This window comes from Cyphomyrmex costatus, unplaced genomic scaffold, assembly GCF_001594065.2.
Source record: "Cyphomyrmex costatus isolate MS0001 unplaced genomic scaffold, Ccosl1.0 scaffold494, whole genome shotgun sequence".
In the NCBI taxonomy this organism is placed as follows: Eukaryota; Metazoa; Arthropoda; class Insecta; order Hymenoptera; family Formicidae; genus Cyphomyrmex; species Cyphomyrmex costatus.
Genome location: NW_017279223.1, coordinates 53,686 through 73,670, shown reverse-complemented (window position 1 = coordinate 73,670; position 19,985 = coordinate 53,686). Strand labels below are relative to the sequence as shown.

Genomic DNA, 19,985 nt, shown 5'->3' with positions numbered 1-19,985 from the left:
TTATATACCAATTATTGCTCCCGCTCGTTTTATTACGGACTTTTCCGTTATCGTCCGGCGGTCGGCAATCCCTGCGGAGGGGATTGTCGATCGGCGATGTTCGGTCGCGTTCGGTCGGAGCGGCGGATAGCGCGAAGCGCAGATCGTTCGGCGATCTTCGGACGCTTTCGGTCGGAGCGGCGATAGCTACTGTCGACGAGACTTTGTTACAATAGATTCGCAATGGATGAATAATGACCATATACGATAATAACGATATACAATAAGTAATTCCCGCTGCCGGGAACGATGCAGTCCGAGGTGCATCGTTACAACTTTAAGATATATGACAGCGGCGTATGCGACGGACGACGCATCAGCAAAGCCGTGAAGCTCACAGTGACTTGTGTCGGAACCGAAGGCAGTCCATCGTCGCAAAGAGATATTACGCAGTTTAATTAGCTGCGTGTGATAATTGTGCCATTTCTGCATGAGCGGGGGTGGAACTGGATCATCCCATGAACACTTAATAGCCCACAATTGTTACATGATAGTTTTGTCAGTAATTATGACCTGAGCAAGCCACCCGAGCGGGTCAAATAATTTTGCTATAGTAGACAGAATTTCCCGTTTAGAATCTGGGATCGACGTGGTAACTTCGACTGAAATTTGAAATGTATCGGTAGCAGGGAGCCACGTGACGCCTAAGACTTTGAAACTTTCGTCGCTTTGCAGAATTTTACCTTGACTTAGACTCTTTTCATTGACCGGTAGGTCGTTGAGTAACGTAGGGCAGTTGCTTGCACACTTACGGAGGAGGAATCCACCTTTTTGTAACAGTGAAATTAATTGATTGCAGATTTGCCTTGCAAGCGGCTTATCATCCGCGCCGAAGATGCAATCATCGACATAGATTTGATTGCGTAAAACTGATTGAGCAAGAGGAAATTGAGCGCCTTCGTCTTGCGTCAATTGCTGAATCGTACAAAGAGTGAGGTATGGAGCACACGCCATACCGTAAGTAACAGTAAGCAAGCGATAGTCTTGCACCGCTTCGGATGATGAAAAGCGCCATAAGATGCGCTGATAATCTTGATCTCGCGGATCGACTTGAATTTGCCTATACATTTTTGCAATATCGGCAGTGAAAGCATAACGATGTTGTCGCCATCGAAGAATTACCGAACGAAGGTCGGTTTGTAACTTAGGACCGATCATGAGATGATCGTTAAGTGAAGAGCCGTTCGATATCGACTGAGATGCATTGAACACGACGCGCAACCGCGTGGTGCTGCTATGCTCGCGAATCACCGCATGATGCGGGATGTAAACTGATTGTGAAGCAGAGACGGGTTCGTCTACTTTCTTCATATGACAGAGATTTTCGTATTCCAGTAGGAACTCTCGATATTCGGATGCGATATCCTTTTTATTTTGAAGATGGCCTTCAAGCCGTGAAAGAAGTGATGAGGCGATGTGACGAGATTCGCCGATTGCAATCGGAGGATTGACTTTGAACGGTAGCCGTACGTCGTACCATCCATTAGAGTCACGAGAATGAGTTGTTCGGAAATGTTCCTCACAACGTTGTTCCTCGGGAGTGAGGTATGGTACTTGCGGAAGTTCTTCCCAGAACTGACGAATTTCGTCATCGAGATTGTCGTGCAACGTGGTATGATTAACTGTCACGTTAGACATGTTTGAAGACGAACTCGTCGAAATCGGACCAGACATGATCCAGCCGAAAATGGAATTTTGTGCTGTTGGCTGATTAGAGGAACCTGAGCACAGGCCTGGTAATAGAACAGCACCGTATAGATCAGCGCCGATGATCATTTCGATTGGATCGGCACTTGAGGGCTGCGGATCAGCCCATGGCAGGCCGTTTAAATGAGCGAGAGAGATTTGATATGCTATTTTAGGCGGCGTGTATTTAGTCAGAGAACGCATAATAATTGCGGTCGTTGAGTATGACGGACCCTTGCCGGTCTTAGATGATACCGAAATCAGAGCAGCATGTCGTGCAACGGATTGCGTTTCACCGATTCCGGTAACCGAGACAGCAACGCGTGTTCGCGATAACCGTAGCCGTTGAGCGAGATTTTCACTAATTAAACTAGTGACAGATCCTTGATCTAACAATGCGCGTATGACATCTGTGCGACCAGACGAAAAACACACCTGAATCCGCGCGGTAGCTGATAGAACACGAGATTTGTCAAATGTTGTTTTCGTAATTAAATGTGAAACGACGTTGTTTTCATTTGACGTATTCGTTTCGTTGGATTCAAGGGAATTCTCGGTCGCGCTTGATGTCGTCGCTTCGTGAAGCATCGTATGATGCCTTTGTTGGCATTGACGACAGTTATGTTTACTCGGACATGTGTTCGCGAAATGTCGAGCGCTTAAACAGTTGAGACATCGTTTAAATTTGACAATAAGATCGCGACGCTCGTTAACCTGTTTCTTCTTGAAATCAGGACATACTGACAAGAGATGATCTTGTTTACAAAGCGGACAATGAGCTCCGGTAGCGGTCGTCGTGTGACTTTGCACGGACGACTTGCTCGGTTTTGTTTTGACCGTATTGGTCGTTGGAATATTCTCGAACGCTCGAATTCGCGATGCGAGGAAGTTATAAAGATCCGTATACGACGGATATTCCGTTTTATCGCCTAAATGTAATTGCCATGCTTTACGCGTGGCTTTATTTAATTTTTGCACGACTAGATAGACGAGCAAATCGTCCCACCACTCAACTGGACGACCGAGATTTTTTAACGCTTGAATTGACATATTAGCTTTATCTCGAAGCGACATAAGATCTTGCGCGGAATCGGTATTAACGGCCGGTAGCGTATGAAGCGTATGAATATGTTCCAACACTAATCGACGCTTATCATCGTAACGCGCGAGCAGTACATTCCACGCGATTTTAAAATTAGCTTCTGTCAAAGGGAGATTACGCAACGCGTCGCGTGCTTCGTCCTTTAAACATGAATAAAGGTATTGCAAGCGCGTAACATTCGATAACTCGGCATGATCGATAATCATGGAGCGGAATTGATCGCGAAACGTTTCCCATTCCCGTAAATCACCGGAGAATTTCGGCAAATTAATGCGCGGTAATGTAAGAGTTTTTTCGAATTTCTGTGATTGACTCACGGATAACCCTGGACTTGATGGCGCTTGATCTGCTTCGAGAGAGGCGAGGGCGTCGGAGATGTAGTCCGATGCTGCGAGGTAGGCGTCCTCCAATTCGATGTAGACATCCTCCTTGAAGTATTTCTCGGTATCCTTTTGTTCCTTGGTGGCGACTTTGAGCAGTTGTGCGTGCAGGAGCTCGCATCGAGCGTAAGTCTCCTTGAGAGTTTGAAGGCGATTCCGAACTATGCCGTACGTGTGATTTGCACGGCCGATCTTCTTAAAGTTTTCCAATGCGCTCTGTCTGTGACAGAGCTCATAGCTAATCGCTGCTGCGATAGTAAATCTTCCATTATGAGTTTGAGAGGTTTCCGTACTTGGTATGCTCGAAACGGAAATCTTGCGATGTGCCACGTCACTTACGTTCACGAAAGTGAACGAAGAGTCACAATGTCCCTTGTTGTTTATCCGCCACGAATCCGGCTCGAAGGACCAAAATGTTCTTTATGTGTGTGAAATCGCTGCTTCGATCTCCAAATGACGGAATGGATTGGTGGACTGGACGATTGAGAACACTGAGCACTTCTTTTAACTTGTTGTATGCAAGTTTTATTCACCATAAATAAACGCAGTGTTATTCGCGTGGCACGGCGAGAGAAGCGATTATCTGCTGTTAATACGCCGAGACTCATCCACGACGGTAGCCGTGATGAGATGTACAAAAGTAACGAGTCGCGGTAGCGAACCCGTAGAAAGAAAGCTGCTGCTTTCAACGAGTAATTTGAGAACACAACTTGACACGGCAAGTACTGATTTGTGTCTGAGGGTAGAATCGCGCTGCGCGATTAGCGCGACGAATCGGCAGGCCGACAGCGACATCGGTATCCAAATATGCGGCTAAATTGTAGTAAAGATATTCGCAAGACGGCGCGGTGAGTGCGATGAAAGATTCACGGACGGAATCGATGGATGGCGCAATCGATCCTTTATTCGGCTTTGTGGCGCGAAACTTATCCTATTCCGGAACAGCATCTATTAAATTATTTTGTTGGAATGTTGGATGACACAAATGGAATATCTTATCGACAACACCATGTATTACACTTCTTTTATAATATACAGGATAGTGTGAATGAAAATTGAGGAATCTTCCAGAAAAGGTGGCTTTGCGCGATAACCATCGAAAATCAAACCACCTTGTTTAACAATAATCACAATATCTCAATAACTCATTTTTCCTTCATTACCAACTTCCATAGTGGACTGTATTCTAGTATGTAACGATAATGGATATCCCATCGGGGTTCTAAATATTTGTTTGTAATATTTATTGTTAAAAATAAAAACAGTAGAATATTAATCTAATTGCTATCATAAATTCTTCTAATGAAATTTTAGTTAATGGAAAGGTCAAAACCTTCACCTAACTGTAACAGGTATTGAACTACAATAGGTATGTCAATGCTTTTGAGGCTTTCATGGATATTTTCTTCAATTATACCAAAAGGTTTGCGAGTTATCACCGTGTCTTTCTTCATTATTAATGCCAACGTTTCGTGAACCATGCCGTTCACTTTATCAGAGCGAGGGATGCATTGATACTGAGCCGCTACCCGTGGGGGACTCTTTGGTATGTAAACGCTGTTGGCAGGGAAGGGGGTGTATATTGAAGGATGGGTAGCCCCATAGTGGGTAGCCGCTACCCCAGCTAATTCCAGCTGCAAAATAGCTTTTGCGTTGTAGAGTTGTATTCTTCTTAGTATTGTGTAAAAACCTCTGTTGCATAATGACAAATTATTATTAGGAGTATGAATAAGTTTCCGCCGTTTTTTTATCAAAAATTGGGCATTTATTGTGAAAGAACGGTATTTAATGTTTTATTCGAAGTATTGTCCACCGCTAACCACTACTTTTTTCCATCTTTCTGGTAATTGGTGGATTTCACTTCGAAAAAACTGGTTATCTTTTGAAACTATCCACGAATCAACTCAATTTTTGTTATCTTTATATGATGTGAAGTGTTGCTCAGACAGGCCATGTGCCGTCGATCGAAACAAGTAGTAACCAGAAGGAATAATGTCTGGTGAATACGGCGGGTGAGGTAAAACTTCGCAATTGAGTGTTCCCAAGTAGGTTTTCATCGGCGCCGCAACATGCGGACGAGCATTATCATGCAGAAAAATAATTTTATCGTGTCTGGAGTAGTAGTGGGCGCGTTTTTCCTTGAGTACTCGGCTCAATCTTATCAATTGTGTTCGGTAGAGAGCCCCAGTAATGGTTTCGTTCGGTTTGAGCAACTCATAATACATGACACCAAGCTGATCCCATCAAATACACAACATGAGCTTTTTTCCATGAATGTTCGGCTTGGCTGCTGAAGCATGGCCAGGTGGTCCCCATGATTTCTTCTTCTTTGGTTTATCATAGTGGATCCATTTTTCATCACCAGTGACTATACGATGCAAAAAAACCCTTTCGTTTATGCCTGGCAAGCAGCATTTCATATGTGAAAAATCGGCGTTCAACATTTCTCGGCTTCAGTTCATATGGAATCCAATTTCCTTGCTTTTGAATCATTTCCAATGATTTTAAGCGATGTAAAATTGCTGGTTGAGTCACTCCTAATGTAAGCGTAAGTGCTTCTTGCGTTTGACAGGAATCTTCATGCAATAATGCTTCTAATTACAGATTTTATTATCCATTTTTATCTTGAGCGTTGGTCGCCATACTAATGTTAAATGGATAAAGATATCTATAATTTCATACCTCTTCTAGCTTTGAACACAAAATACATCAGAGGCTGATACATTAGTCTGAATATTTAAATCGTGGAAAAGAAATTTTTATTCTGAGAAACCATCACGAAGAAATTAGACAGAAACGGAAACGTCAAAAACGGTAATTTTATCGATAATACAGGCGGTTCAAGCATCCCCTTAAAGATTTTTCATATAGGTATCAGGAGACGCGGTAGTGTCTCCGGTCATAAAAAATTTAATAAATTAATAATATAATTGAATTACAGACTCTTATATGTTTTAAAACAATACAAAAAATTGAGTAAATACATAAAGGCTATTAAGAGTCAACGCTGTTAGCAGTGCGCAAAAATACAATCTTAAAATCTATAATATAGATATTATGTCAAACGTTTCGATCCTTAGTTTCGGATCATCATCATTTGTCGCCTTAATTTAGGTCTTAACACCCCGTTTCACAAAAAATTGGAGTAATTTTTGGACTGGTTGATAAGGCGTTTTTACTTTCGCATCCAAACTTTCATGAGAAAAATTTAAAATTCATAATTGATATCTTGTTACTTAATGACTATCCTTTGGACTTCATTTTTGAAAATGTCAGTAAAAGAATTAAATCAATTATAAATAAGCCGTCACAACTTAATTCTAATGACAATAACATAATAAGAAAGAAAATAAATTAGTTAATTACACCTTACATAAAAGGATTTTCTGAAAGATTCAATAACATTGTTAATGGACTCAATCATAAAATTTCTTTCTTTAGTATTAACAAATTGAATGATTATATTAATGTACAAAAAGATTCTATTCCACACGATACAAAAATGAATGTAATCTAAAATAAAATGCAATGATTGTGATGCAACCTATGTTGGACAAACTAAGAGAAAATTGATAACAAGAGTTAACGAACATCGTAATCATATACGGAGGAATACTTCTTCCAAATCTGTTATCACGGATCATAGGTTGGATCATGAATTTAACTGGAATAATGTGAATATTTTGGACTGCGAAAGTTTTTATCATAAACGATTGATATCAGAAATGCTTTACATTAATGCTTTTTATCTAATAATAATATATTATCACGAAAAGTAACTGATAATTATTAATAAAAGATGCTAGTTCAAAGTGAACATACATAAAGTGTATGTAACTTTCGGTCGATTTTCGTATAGCCTCCGCCTTCCGCTGTCATCTTCACCTCACTGCTTATCGTGCAGATCAAATATCGCACGAGCGTCGTGCGGCATTTGGACCACGCGCGGTAAGGTGAGGGGGACAGCGGAAGACGGAGGCGATTCGAAAGTCGGCCGAAAGTTACATACACGTATATTCACTTTGAACTAGCACCTTTAATTAATAATATATCAGTTACTTTTCGTGATAATATATTATTATTAGATAAAAAGTTTTAAATTTTTTAATACCTTTTTTTGAACATGGCTTGATCTTTTTATTTTTATGATATGATTTTTTTTTTATAATACTTTGAAGAAACATAGGTAAATATCTAGAATAACGGAAGCAGCTCCGATTTTTCTGACCTTGACATATGTGATCAATGTCATCCTAAGTAACCTCCAACAAGTTTTAGCCGTCGTCCTTCGTTAAAAAGTTATTGACAAAAAAGTTTGAAGAAATAATGTTTTATTTCTGTTAAATATAATAAATAAAACATTAGTAAATGACAATAATGTTAAATGAACATTGAATATCTATGTAGAATTCTGTTACAATTCTAACGGATCACTGATTACTTTAAAAAATCGTTCAATACGTTTATCAATAGTATATAGTCTTTTGAACAAAAATTCAGCTATATAATGTTCATAATGGTTCTCTCTTGTACCAAAACGTGGAATATAAAATATAATCAATATACACTATTACTTGTACAAATATATTCAGAATTAGAAGTAGCAACTGAATGCTTACTATTTGAAGAACTAACAATAAGTAAGACTGTGCGATCAAAATTTGTAAATACAAGCGTGATACCCACCAAAACAAATGAACAATGTAATCATGTGAAATTGTATATTAGGAATGGCATGAACAGAGAAAGCAATAAGTCATACACCTCTTTACAGAGCAGAAGAAGTAGTTGCTTCGCGTGAAAGTCGTCACAAAATTCTATAGGTACATAATTTTCGTAAACATAGCAGTTTACGATTATCCACGCCAAGCGAGAGCTACCTCACACCAACAAATAGGATGGTTATTTTTAACAGTGTGGAACCCCTCCGCAGGGGAGGCGAAACCTACTGCCTCTACACGCACACTAAAAGTGTATATATTGAATGTAATCTTACGTCGTTTTTGAATAATTATGGCAGTAGGTTCCGACCCCCTGCGGGGGAGGCTCCACTACTGTTAAAAATATGTAACATTGCGCCCGGAACCGCATCGTTCCCGGCAGCCGATCCAGCCGGATGCCGTTGCACTGGTAAGAATCAGTGCAACGATGAGGGCGCGATGCGCTCGCATATATTTTTACACACTTATATTAAGTTCGGCTTCGACAGTAGCAACCGCCGCTTCGACCGAACGCGACCGAAGATCGCCGAACGCTTCACGTTAACCGCCGCTCCGACCGAAAGCGACTGAATATCACCGATTGACGATCCCCTCCGCAAGGACCGCCGATCTCCGAACGCGACCGAAAATTCACGTAACAATACAAGCGGGAGCAATAATTAGTATGAAATGCGTAATTATTGCTCCGAGCAATCAATTCCATCCAGTTCTTCGCTCTGATTAACTACCAGTCTCCAGAATCAGTAAGCCAGTGACTACGATGAGAGAAGGGGGTAGAGCGTTCTCTGCCTCCGTCGAGCGTTCTCGACAGTTGATCATCAGTTCACACATTCCGCCAGCGTTACGACGAGAAAAGGCGGTAGAGCGTTCTCTGCCTCCGCCGAGCGTTCTCGATATTCGACCGCCCCGTGCCCGTGCGATCGCTCTCCTATCTTAACTAGCGAACCGATGAGACAAGGGGGTGGAGTGTTTTCCGTCTCCGCCAAGCGTTCTCGGCAGTCGGTCGCTAGCGCATATACGCTCCTTCGTTAATACCGCGAAGCGTTCCTCACCGCATTGAGGAAACGCCCGTCGACTATTCGCACCGCGATCATTTACCGCCGCTGGCGTATACCACGCGTACGCGAAATACTCGTACCGCCGACCGCGATTCCCGCGTCCGGCATGGGATTTAAAGATTCCCCTTGTTTTCGTAGCACTCGCGCCGCAATTGACACCACCGGTTTTTCTGTATGCGTCTTGTATACGTCCCGTCTGTTTGCCGTCTCGTCGATACACACATACATTCGACACGAATACACGCATTTGTAACATTACACGAACACACACATTTATAAATTACACGAACACACACCTTTGTACATTACACAAACACACACACATACACTTGTACACAGATCATACGTAACACAAATAAACGTTTGTCTCTCGTCTGAATTACTCGTATTCGTTTCTGCATTTTCTCTCCCCGCGCGAACCTCTTACCGCGACTCGTAGAATTTCCGGCGAGCTGGTCCGCGCGGATGTTAGGTTGTTTCATGTTAATCTAACCCAATCCATTTGTTGGTGTGAGATAGCTCTCGCTTCGCACGGAAAGTTGAAACCTACGTGCAACAGTACAATCATAGAAGTTATGCGCTTCATGCGAGAGGGAGGGGGGTGAGAGTTGCTTCGCGTGGAAAGTTTAACATTTCTAAACAGAGGGAGAGGGTGTAAAATAATACTTAATATCGTATATGTATAGCAGAAATTGTACATTATTTTTGAAACTTTTTTGTTAAGAACTTTTTAACGAAGCGACGCACAGTGGGGTATTTTCGCAATCTAGGTGGACAAAATTATTGCGATAAAGTATGTTTGTTTTCTTGCTTCTACAAGACTTGAATAATACAAAAATGTAATTTAGAGTGTATTTTCCCCCTTTTTAAAAAATAATTTAATTAAATATTAGGTGTACAAAAAAAATTCTGAGCTTTAGATTTCATACAACCAAAATAACAATTTAAATTTTATATATTAATATAATATAAAATAAGGCCCAATAAGTATAAAACAATAGGAGTAATAATAAGGGCAATCAGCCAAATACTAAACGCAAGAAAAATTTTTCAAATTAAGTATAATATAAGTATAATATAAAATTTAAAATTTAATACAGACGCTTCGACTCCGATCGGGTCATTTTCAATGTAACAAAAATAAAAATAAATTATATTATAAAATTTCCGTGTCGCAAATTAATAAATGATAATGTCCGGAAATAATTCGCATCTTGAAATTGTAGTCATCATGTAAAAGTTAATCCAATAACAGTAAATTCAATCTAATAAAATTCATATAATTTATTATAAGAATCTTAAATAACATGTTAAACAAGTGTTAAAAGATAGTTACCTTGTTCAAGGTTGTGTAATAACTAATGTCAATAATGTAAAATTCCATAATGTATAAAAAGTGTAATGTCGTCCATGATAAAATATTATAACAATTCAGATTTAATATAATCCATTTTACAGCTTTATCGACTTATTATGTTAATGTCAAGAAACGCAGTGAAGAAGCATATTATTTAAAAGAGGCAAAGACGAATGAAAACAGTCTAAGAGGTAGAGAAGGACTATATCATGTTTGTGTACATATCGGGTAATGACTCCGTATCATTTTGTTTATTTATGCCATGTGTCTGTTTTTTAATATAAACCATCTCGGATATCAACCTCTTTTTATAGGAAAGTTCCACATCATTTTTCTTGCGTTTAGTATTTTGCTCATTGCCCTTATTATTACTCCTATTAAATTTTATATAGCTTCCCGCCCTTTTGCGGTTTTAAAGCGTTAACATTTGGCCTTCTAAAATGCCATACGGTTTGGCGTTTGATGCACATAACCTCAAAAATCAGTAGTGTTCAGGATGGAAATAACAAAAGAACATATTCGATTTTTCATCCACTTCATGTTTCATCTGAAGAAAAATGCTGCTGAAGCCACTGCAATGATTTGTGCTGTATATGGAGAGAACGCTGTAAGTCATGCTACATGTAAAAGATGGTATCAAAAGTTCCACCAAAGAGATTTCAGTCTTAAAGATGAATCGCGTGCTGGACGCCCTAAAAAGATTGAAACGGACGAATTGCAAGCACTGCTGGATATAAACTCTGTGCAAACTGAAAAGGAGCTTGCAGAACAGCTTGGCGTTACGCAGCAAGCCATTTCCGTACGATTACATACGAATAAAGATTGAATTTTACAAAAAAAAAGCTCAGAACTTTTTTGTACACCTAATAAATAAAGAAATTAATTATTTATACGATACGTTTTCTAAATATGCTTATAACATATGTTATATCGCGTTATACCGTGATGTAATTATTTTTACGTTAAACCTAGACCCTTAAACTTTATAGAAAAATCAAACTTTTTGTGCACAAGTTTGCACTTCCTATTGATATGAGTGATAATATGCGGCGCGCGTTCACATACGCAGTATACTATACCTATCTGTGCTTATAACATATGTTATACCACGTTATACCGTGATGTAATTATTTTTACGTTAAATTTAGACCCTTAAACTGTACAGAAAAATTAAACTTTTTGTGCACAAGTTTGCACTTCCTATTGATATGATTGATAATATGCGGCGCGCGCTCACATACGCAGCATACTATCACTCATATCAATAGGAAGTGCAAAGTTGTGGACAAAAAGTTTGATTTTTTTGTACAGTTTAAGGGTCTAGGTTTAATGTAAAAATAATTACATCACGGTATAACGCGGTATAACATATGTTATAAGCATATTTAGAAAACATATCGTATAAATAATTTATTTATATATTTATTTAATTAAATTATTTTTTAAAAAAAGGGAAAATACACTCTAAATTACATTTTTATATCACTCAAGCCTTGTGTGTGTGTGTAGAACCAAAAAAACAAATATGCTTTAGCGCAATAATTTTGTCCACCTAGATTGCGAAAATACCCCACTGTGCGACGGCTAAAACTTGTTGGAGGTTACTCAGGGTCATAACCTTGACAACATATGTCAAGGTCAAGGGGATCGGAGCTGCTTCTGCTATTCTAGATATTTCCAAAAAAGGAAAGAGAAGGATAAAGTAAGAATTAAAAAATAATTTGCTAAGGATATTCAAAGCGACGTGAAGGAACAGTGATTTTTATGTACGCTAGATTTTTTTATATTAATCTTTCGTCTCTCTCTGAATCTTTTTTAACGCAAGGGAAATTTTATTCTCAAATTTGTGCAAAATAAAGGACGGCAAAGTTTAGACTCCCTTTTTAAAATATTTTGTTAAAAAGTTGGTAATTTATAATAGAAATATTAAAAAGTAACTCTATGTGTTCTTTTACATTTTTTTAAAAGTCTAGAAAAATAAAAAATCCTTTTTCTTTTTCGTTGTTTTTAAAAAACTTGAATTAGACAAAAAGAGTAAAAATATAATTACAGATAGAGAGTTAAGACTGTGACATAAATTTTTTATTGTTATTAAATTAAAGCAACTCACTTGCATATCGTATTGTAAAAATTTTGCTTTCCTCCGCATAATGCAGTAATATTTTATTCTCTGGTCCTTCGTGTGTTACTTTCCAAGTTTCTTCTACGTGCTCTAGAAGCTCTTTCATCTGCAGCTCAAAGAAATCGTACGAATTACAATTATAAAAAAAACAAATTGATTAACTCGATCAAAAACAAAACGTACGAACTTTATAATTATTATTGAAACAGTTGATTAATTTCATAATGATGAAGGTACACACTAATAACGGCGAAGTATTCTCCATAATGATGCTCAAATCTGCTATTCCAGCTATTAAGCCCCAAAGCTACAGAAAATAAAGTAGAAACCATTAGTTTCGATTTTAGCATTTGCTGCCCTACGTATTTTTAACCACCTCTAAGGTCGCTAAACTGAAAATGAAAAACACCGTAAAGGTAAACATCACGTTGTTCTTCAAACGCGATTGAAACGGCCATTGGCCAATAATGCACAAAGACGTTTTATTAAAATGATAGAAGTGATTGTCGTACAAAGACATTTTGTTATAGCAAGCCAGTAAAGAAATACTCTACGGGACAATCACATATCTCGTCGAATATTCACACTAATCGCAGAGCTTATTTTGTATTCCCTTAGAAACAGTTAGTTTCTAAAAGAAATGTAGCGCAACGTGAAAAAACTATGCTGAGATAATACTCTACAATTTCGCGTAACAATGCATTACATATTTATAAGTAATGAGTCATATTTTTCCTAACGAAACCCTTTGTAACCGATAAAATATATTTGTGCGCAACAGACATTCTATAGAGCCTTTGGGTTACAAATCAAGTAAAACTATAAGATAAAAAATAGTACGCGCGAAACATGTGATGCATGATCAATAATGAAACAATTTACTTTTTTTGCTTAAATGACACTTATCTGAAGCTAATCAATGTCGAAGGAATTAATTCTACTACATATAGTATTTTTACATGTGATTTAATCAATAATTATGTAAATATGCAGGATGTGATTCTACTAACTGAGCGTAATTATGTTTCTGTAAGTTGAGATACTCCTTTGAAAGTTGAGATAGAAAATATTCTTTTTTTCTCATAACATATTATCAAATTGGGTTTTAGAATAAACTGTTGTAAATATTCTTTCAAGTTATTTTCTGAAATGAGTTTCTGCAAAATACATGTTATTTGTCAAAGATAAAAAAGAAATGAAGGGATTTGGATATTACAAAGTATTTAGAGTCAGTTTATATAGACCAAATTTTAATGACTGTCCGACAAATTCTTCTATTTCCATTTAACTATGTATTATCCCTGATTAGACGATAAAATGTGCATTATCTATTTATGTTACTTATGCTCATTTCCACCAATGCGGATTAACTTTAATCTCGGTCCAATTTGCTCTTCATCTTTTTCTAATTGTAAAAATTAGGAAAAGATTAACAGTAAGTTAAACCGAGATTAAAGTTAATCTGCATTTGTGGAAATGGGCATTAATAAATAATTTGATATATGTATATATGCACGCATACACACACGAACGCACGCACGCGCTTACTTACACACATATACGCGCACATGATTATGCAGTTTAAAAACATTCTAAAAAATGATTTTTTTTCTTTATTACTTATTTTAAAATATCTATAACAGTGTGTTTTTAGATTTAGAAACGGAAGGCGGAGGCGATTCGAAAATCGGCCGAAAATTACATACAATTTATGAATGTTCACTTTGTACTGGCACCTTTAGTTAATAATATGTCAGTTACTTTTCATGGTAATATATCATTATCAGATAAAAAGGTTTAAATTTTTGAGTATCCTTTTGTGAACATGGCTTGAACTTTTCAGTTTTATGATATGATTTTGTTCGGATATCATTTACTTCTTAGAGTACAAACATATCACAAATATACAAAAAAAATGATTTTAAAATATTATATAACGAAAGAGAGTTAATAATCAATATATAAAACCTATGTATTCATGTAATATACGAGGCATGTCCAGAAAGTAAGTGTACTGAGGCTCTCACGGCCGTAGGGATTTTTTTTTCGACATGTTGGCTACACTGCCGTGTAGCCTGATTCCCCCCCTCCGCAACGAGACCGGATAGAAGTCAGTACGTTGAAAACTGTCGACGCGACAAGAGGTTTCGTGAAAAATGTCAATCGAATCTCCCGCCAAGTGCGAAATACGCGGCGTCATCCGTTATCTCGTTTGGAAGGGAAAAACTCCGGTTGAGGTTCATAATGAGGTAAAAACTGCGATTCAGAACAAGAGGAGAGGCATGCTGACAAAGGGAGTCCACCTGCTGCACGACAATACCAGACCACACACGGCCAACGCCACGAAGGAACTGCTCACCTCGTTTAAATGGGATGTCCTGAAGCATCCCGCGCATTCCCCTGACCTAGCACCTTCAGATTACTATCTCTTTACCTCCCTGAAGCTGCACATGGGTGGAAAAAAGTTTTCAACCGACGAGAAGGTGAAGGGGGAGGTGAAGAAGTGGACGAAGAGGTTGGCGGGAAACTATTTCGAGAAAGGCATCAAAAAATTAATACCCCGGTTCACCACCTGCATTGAGAGGAATGGTGACTATGTCGAAAAATAGCTTACATATGTACTAATGTAACCAGATCATATTTTTGTTCAAATAAAAATTTTTCTAATCTACAAAAATTCAGTACACTTACTTTCTGGACATGCCTCGTACATTGGTATACAGGCAAATAGAGTAAATGTGTTGGTTATAATTTAACAATGTACAATACTAATTTGATTTCGAACGATTACGAACAATTCCGGACGTTTCGGCAATAGTTTCTTGTCATCTTTAGCGATGATATTATATATTCATGTTTCGATTGAGATTAAGATATCCAAGAATAAGCACAACCCTCGGCCAATGAAGTTCTTCAGCTTATTGGTTACGATATTGTTGTCTGAATCAATATTAGTATTAAAAATATTGTAAATAATTTTTCAAAAAATTAATATGTAAATATTGTAAATAATTCTTTAAAAAATCCATATGTATAATTGACCAATTATTATGCTTACCCTCAGATTAGCGCAAGAAATATTTACATATGTAAAATATATATAGTCTCCTTCACAACCATCATTCTTATTATTATGCTCGGAATATACACTTTAATTAAACAGTATTAATTTTTGGTCTAATACGTCAAATGCATACTAATTGTCATGTTATTCTAACGGTTGTATCTAAACTGAGACAAAGAACTTTGTCTATATGTGATACGTTTTTCAATTTCTATTATTGCTTTTGTCATTATTTATTAAATCTATATATGTTTGTTTAGTAGTTCTGTGTCTGTGTTTAAAATTTAATCCGTTAGACTGTTTTTTAATGAAAATCATTTCTGATGCTATGCGTTTATTGTAAAATCTTTCTTCATCAAAAACAGATACATTTTCCCAATCAAAATCGTGATTTTTCATTTTTCTATGTTCCGAGATAACAGAAAGAGATGCAGATTTACTTAGTAATTGTTTTTTGTGTTCCTCAATTCCAGTCTTTAATTTTCTATCCGTTTATCCTACATATGAAGCGTCACAGTTACTGTAATTAATTTTATATATAACATTCCTTTTTTGTTCGTTATTTAATTTATCTTTATGAACTTGATAAAGGCTCCAGCAGGTTAAGAAGGGGTCAATCGGCCCCCAAACGGATTATGACCTGCTGGTCACCAAAAAGTTCGTTGACCCGAAAAAACAATTTGGAGAAATTTTTAATTCCGTACACCACCCCTTTTCGGAGATATTACCTTATGAAGTATTTTCATATTTTATTTTTGTCACGAGACCTATCAGATACAATTTTATTAAAAAAATTTGGGCATACAAAACGTATCAAAAGGTATTTGAAAATATTTTTTGCGAGATGTTCCAACCTAACCATAATTTTTAAAAAATTCCTGAATATTTATAAGTGACCCCCTTTTGTTAGTTCATGATTGGCAACCTCGCAAAAATTCAAAAACATGTATTTTTAAACTTATTTTCAACCTGAACTTTTTCAGAATTTTTTGAACCCGGCATCATGCCTAAAAAAATTAAAACTCGCTTAAAAAGGCAAAAAATCGCCATAAAATATATATCAAGTAGCCATAAAGCCCTAAAAGGCTCATAAGATAGCGTGCAGAATTCGCCATTAGTTTTGTTTAGTTTAGATATTTAGCGAAAATTATCAAGCCTGCTGAATTATTATTCAAATTATTCGATGCCCAGAAAATTGCACCGGTCATCAATGAGGATAGCGACGACGATTAATAATATATACATGAACATATATAAATATATTATGTTGATCAAAATAAAGAAATTCCAAAAAGCATTTATAACCTTCAAATATTTCAAAATATTTCCAAAATGAAAAAAAGCATATGGCTAAAATTTTCAGAAAAAAATTCGGTTATGGGATGAAATTGTCGTACGATATTTTTTTCTGTCTTAAATTCATCAGTCGTCCTCCGATACTCGTAGAAAATACTTATTACTGATGTATTCTAGTGTCTTAAGATTGCAGAACTATTCTAACCACACTTCAATGCCGTCTGAGAGTTTTGCGACTCTCTCAAGACCATTTTATGGCATTTTGAGTATTTTAAGAATGCCCCAAGGATATTTTGTAAATGTTTTAGAGTTTTAAGACTGCTTTAATGCTGAATAGTAATGTTAATCGAATTTTAGGGCTGTCTCAGAATTGTATTAGTGTGTTACGATTGTCTTAACCCTTTGCGTCACGGTGGGACGCTCAGCGTCCCACCTTTTATCCGTTGGTTTTTTCACCTTTAAAAATCAGTTTCTCATGTTTTTTACGTCGTGATTAATTTTCTACATAGCTGAGGCATTTATTTGTCGAATACAAGACATCATACATATTAACATACTATAGTTCATTAATTATAAACAATAATATACCAAAAAATGGCCATTTTTTGAAAAAGAAATCGTTTGTGAAAAATAATCACATACAATTCGCTTGAAAAACGCTACTCGGGAGTTTTCGGTGTCGCCGATTGCGAATCTGATGTCAGTTTCTAAAAATTTAAAATGGCGGATCCAATATGGCGGATATGAAAATTGAAAATCTACTGAATTCGCTTGAAAAAAGTTACTCGGGGGTTCGCAGGGTTGCTGAATACGAAAATGAAATTAGATTTTGGGATTCAAAACGATTGAATATAAGTGGAAGACGCTTATATACGAGTGAAAACTGACATCAGATTTGTAATCTGCGACCCCGAAGACCCCCGAGTAACTCGTTTCAAGCAAATTCATCCATTTTTTAGAAAATTGTCGGCCATATTGGATTCGCCATTTTGAATTTTTAAAAACTGACATCAGATTCGTAATATGCGACCCCGAGAATCCCCGAGTAACTTCCTTTCAAGCAAATTCATCCATTTTTTAAAAAGTCGTCCGCCATATTGTATCCGCCATTTTGAATTCCTGAAAAATGATATCAGATTCGTAATCAGCGACTCCAAAAACCCCTGAGTAACAAGTTTCAAGCGAATTCAGTGAATAGAAAAATGCGTGACTGAAAGGGTTAAGGCGATATTAGGGATGTTTTAGTGTTTTAAAACTTCCATAATATTGCATAATTGTTTTAATCAGAGCGATGAACTATCTTAGGGTTATCTTGCTATCTTACCTGTGTCTGCAGGCTATCTTATGAGCCTTTTATGGCTATATGGCTACTTGATATATATTTTATGGCGATTTGTTGCCTTTTTAGGCGAGTTTTAATTTTTTTAGGCATGATGCCGGGTTCAAAAAATTTTGAAAAAATTCAGGGTGAAAATAAGTTTAAAAATACATGTTTTTGAATTTTTGCGAGGTTGCCAATCATAAACTAACAAAAGGGGGTCACTTATAAATTTTCAGGAATTTTTTAAAAATTATGGTTAGGTTGGAACATCTCGCAAAAAATATTTTCAAATACCTTTTGATACGTTTTGTATGCCATAATTTTTTTAATAAAATTGTATCTGATAGGTCTCGTGACAAAAATAAAATATGAAAATACTTCATAAGGCAATTTCTCCGAAAAGGGGTGGTGTACGGAATTAAAAATTTCTCCAAATTTTTTTTCGGGTCAACGAACTTTTTGGTGACATGCTGGTCATAATCCGTTTGGGGGCCGATTGACCTCTTCTTAACCTGCTAGAGCCTTTATTGAGTTTGTTTAAGCACAGTAATAAGAAACTTTTTGATCAATATTATTCTCCAATAAATTTTTGAATTTATTGGCTGTCTCTTTTATGTATGGAACACAAAACCATTTACATTTATCATTTTGTTTTATTTCTTGCATGCTCTCATTTCTGTCGGAATCTAACTTAACTTTATTGAACTTATCTATTAACCATTTGATTCTTTTATTTATATTTTTAAATATGAAACTTAAGGGATAATCATTCTGTATTAAAATTTCAATTATCATATTCAGATTTTTATTGTGAATTTTGGATGAGAAAGATAAAACACTTTATCTACCAAATTAAATATAATACCTCTTTTTGGGTAGTTGGATGTTGAGAAAAATAGTTCAGAAATCTGCCAGAAAACGTCGGTTTCTGGTACCAGTCAAAAATAAGAGAATCGTCTTTTATGATAATAGTCAAATCTAAAAAGTTAATCGAGTTACTGCCCACTTCTAGAGTGAATTGTAATTTCTCGTGATATGAATTGAATTTCTTAGTTATATTTTTAATTTCTGAGTTAGGAATGCATAAAATAATGTCATCTACATATCTATAGTAAATATGTATTTCGTATTCTAATCTCTCATCACCCAACTTTCCAATTCGTTCATCTCTAAATTCGCAATCACAGGTGAAATCGGTGAGCCCATAGGTGTTTCATAATTTTGTTTGTAATATTGATTGTCAAAAGTAAAAAAAGAAGAGTTCAAAATCATTTCGATCGCTTTTAGAAATTCTTCTTTTGGTAAATTACACATTTTATTAATATAATTCCATCTATTTCATAAAGCATCTATTGCTAATTTGTGTGGTATATTAGTAAACAAGGATACAACATCTAACGAAGTCAAGCTGTAATTTTGTATAATTTTTACATCTTTCACTTTTTCAACTAATTCTAAGCTATTTTCTATACTATTAGGAATCTTCGGAACAAAACACGATGTTGAATAAATGGCGAATGAAATGCCACGGCGTGCGCCTACCACACGTGTCACAGGGTGTTCCGTCAGTGGCGGTGTGGGCGAGAAAAGAACTCTGGCTTCTCTCTTAGTTCAATTTACTTTATTGTGCGTTCACAGGATACAAAACTGTGTCGAATAGCGAAGGAATCACACGTCGAAATACAAGCGTCTCGAAACTCGTTGTTCGCCGGTACAGTAACGGACTTATTCTGTTCTTTTACGTACACGAGAGCTCTGAACGCCCTCTCTAAAAATACGCGTCGTGCCGAAAGTAGCTAAGCATGCGATCATAACGCATAATCGCGCACGGCGCGAGAT

At 36.7% G+C, this 19,985-nt stretch overlaps 1 protein-coding gene across 1 annotated transcript; it reads right to left on the bottom strand.

Annotated features, from left to right (window-relative positions):
* Positions 1–522: 522 nt before the first annotated feature.
* LOC108778180 (uncharacterized) lies at positions 523–5,651 on the bottom strand. Its single transcript, XM_018545286.1, has 3 exons — positions 5,464–5,651; positions 4,541–4,899; positions 523–3,455 (listed from the first exon to the last, which is right to left on the bottom strand). Exons 1-3 carry the CDS (start codon positions 5,649–5,651, stop codon positions 523–525), a joined length of 3,480 nt encoding a protein of 1,159 aa, XP_018400788.1.
* Between the last annotated feature and the right edge of the window lie 14,334 nt (positions 5,652–19,985).

What these genes read in the sequence shown, in the direction of transcription:
- LOC108778180 (XM_018545286.1), bottom strand. Translation starts at nt 5,651, where the DNA reads ATGTTGAACGCCGATTTTTCACATATGAAATGCTGCTTGCCAGGCATA. An exon ending in ATTCATGGAAAAAAGCTCAT is followed by an intron (nt 4,900 to 5,463) that starts GTTGTGTATTTG and finishes ATTATGCAACAG; the next exon opens with AGGTTTTTACACAATACTAA. An exon ending in CCTGTTACAGTTAGGTGAAG is followed by an intron (nt 3,456 to 4,540) that starts GTTTTGACCTTT and finishes TTACTATCGCAG; the next exon opens with CAGCGATTAGCTATGAGCTC.